Source organism: Montipora foliosa, chromosome 2, assembly GCF_036669935.1.
Source record: "Montipora foliosa isolate CH-2021 chromosome 2, ASM3666993v2, whole genome shotgun sequence".
NCBI classification, from domain to species: domain Eukaryota; kingdom Metazoa; phylum Cnidaria; class Anthozoa; order Scleractinia; family Acroporidae; genus Montipora; species Montipora foliosa.
In genome coordinates this window covers 47,682,602-47,684,614 of record NC_090870.1, presented here as the reverse complement: position 1 = coordinate 47,684,614, position 2,013 = coordinate 47,682,602, and the positions used below count along the sequence as shown (strand labels likewise).

The following is a 2,013-nucleotide window of genomic DNA, read 5'->3' as shown; positions in this document are numbered from 1 at the left end:
CTAGTCTAGTTTTACTCAGCTCGATTAGCTTTTTAGTTATTCTGAGTAAACATTACCTTGGTTTGTATTAATATGTTATAAATTATTGTGAACTTTAACTTTTATTTTGGTAATAAAGCTTGTTGTAGTTGTTGTTGTAGTCGCTTCATGCTACAGAAACCGGAGATAAGCGCTGGCCTGATGGGCCTGCTTGGCTTGTAGCAGACTTTACCTTTTTTACCTGCAAAGGAGCTCTTGGATTTTTTCCCAGAGCATTGCTGATTCACTATTGAAAAAACACTTCTCTTCATTTCATTAAGCAGGGTTCACATCTAACATGTCCTCCATTACGACAATAACAGTATTCATCTCAGTCTCATGGGCGGGTCCAGGATTTTTCTTAGGAGGGGTGCACCACTAAGGAGTGGCATAGCTGACTGGTGACGTTTTTATTAGAAAGCCGCAGGCCCACCTCAGGCCTGCACCCTCCCCCTAGATCCGTCCCTGTGTCTCTCAGAGTTAGTAAATTGGTGGGTATTAACCTCCCAATGCTCCATTATTTAATATTCAAGAGTGACCATTTATCAACACTAAGATGAATGATAATAATAATTTATTGAGATTCAGGTTTGTGCTCCAGATATCATTTACTTATGAAAGGAGAGTAGTCTTATTTAGTTATTAAAAGTTGAAGTAACATTCCCTACAAAAAACTCATTCAGAAATGTGTTTTGACGGTCTTGTGACATTTGCTATTTTTCTGCTGACACACAAGGAAAAAAACCAGACATGAAAGATGAGATACATGGTTGACAAAGAAGTAGTGTAATTGAAGGGTAAATCAGTACTGTTGTCTTAAAGCCAGTGAAAAAAACTTGCATTATTGTTGGTTTAATATCCAATATTAGTATAATTATACAAAAACAGTGGATAGCGTTGAAGGCGCACTCTGATTGGCTACTCAAACTCCAAATACCTATTCACTTTGGAGCAACTCACACGGTTTTTGTGCCCAAACATACTGCTGTTGCTGTTCAGTGATGGGTATGTTAAGCTACATGAGAAAATAAGAAAACAAATACTGGTCATAGGAATTATGAGCAAGATCTCAAAAAGCTTTGACGCTCTCATGAGTCTATTTCATGGCAGTATTCATTTAGGTCTCAGTGACAATGGTGGGTTTTGTTGGGATCATGTTCATACTAGCCTCACAACATATCTCGTACATTAAAGAAAGGTCTTGTTGCAAACATTACACAGACCCATAGCTTAGAGAAAAAAGATCTGTGTTACATGAACATCACGATTTACTGAGAATTTTTACCATTTTTGTTGTGTCTGATTTCGTTAATTGAAAATGACAGGAAATGTTCTACAATATTATTTGAATGTACATTGCACTTCAAATCTTCTTCATTCATAATTCCTTTAAAAATCCACCTGGATTTAAATATAAATTCTGTCATATAAACTTCCATAAATATAAAAAAATATAATTTGGTCATCTGTCTTTCAACTTCGGTCTTAGATACCAAAATGCTATTATTCCTGGCAGAATTATACCTATAATGAAAACAGTCACAATTATTCCCTTCCATTCAATGCCACAGGCAGTACCAAGAGTCTTTTCTTGTTGTTTTCTAACTTTCAGGGGATTTATGCAGTTAACAGTCAATGTCCTTGCTACTTCATCAAGATCATGCTTACGTATCGAAGCCGATTTACAAATCAACTGTAAGTCATTGTCCATGTGTTTTAAAAAACTGTTTGGTGAGTCAATTGCTGTGCGAATACTGACAGTTCTGATGCAGTCCCCATTTGGCTCAGAATCCTCATAATCTGACTTATCATCATCAACATCATCATCATCATTAACTACAGAGCCTCCTGACAAGGATGGCAATTTTAGTTGAGGAGGTCTTTTTTTGTTTTTTGCCTCTGTTAGCAATCCATGTGGTTGGACTGGGATTTTGATGGTTTTAAGTGCAAAGAAGTCTTGATCACTGTACAAGTTATTTGTTCTTTTCAGTTCAG

At 36.5% G+C, this 2,013-nt stretch overlaps 1 protein-coding gene across 1 annotated transcript in view; it reads right to left on the bottom strand.

The window, feature by feature from the left end:
* Positions 1 to 579: 579 nt before the first annotated feature.
* The window catches only part of LOC137993356 (lysM and putative peptidoglycan-binding domain-containing protein 4-like), a 7,755-nt gene continuing 6,321 nt past the window's right edge, over positions 580 to 2,013 (bottom strand). Inside the window, exon 4 of the mRNA XM_068839148.1 lies at positions 580 to 2,013. This exon is cut by the window's right edge and continues 4 nt beyond it. Within this exon, the coding sequence (XP_068695249.1) occupies positions 1,481 to 2,013 (533 nt within the window). The 3' untranslated portion in view covers positions 580 to 1,480.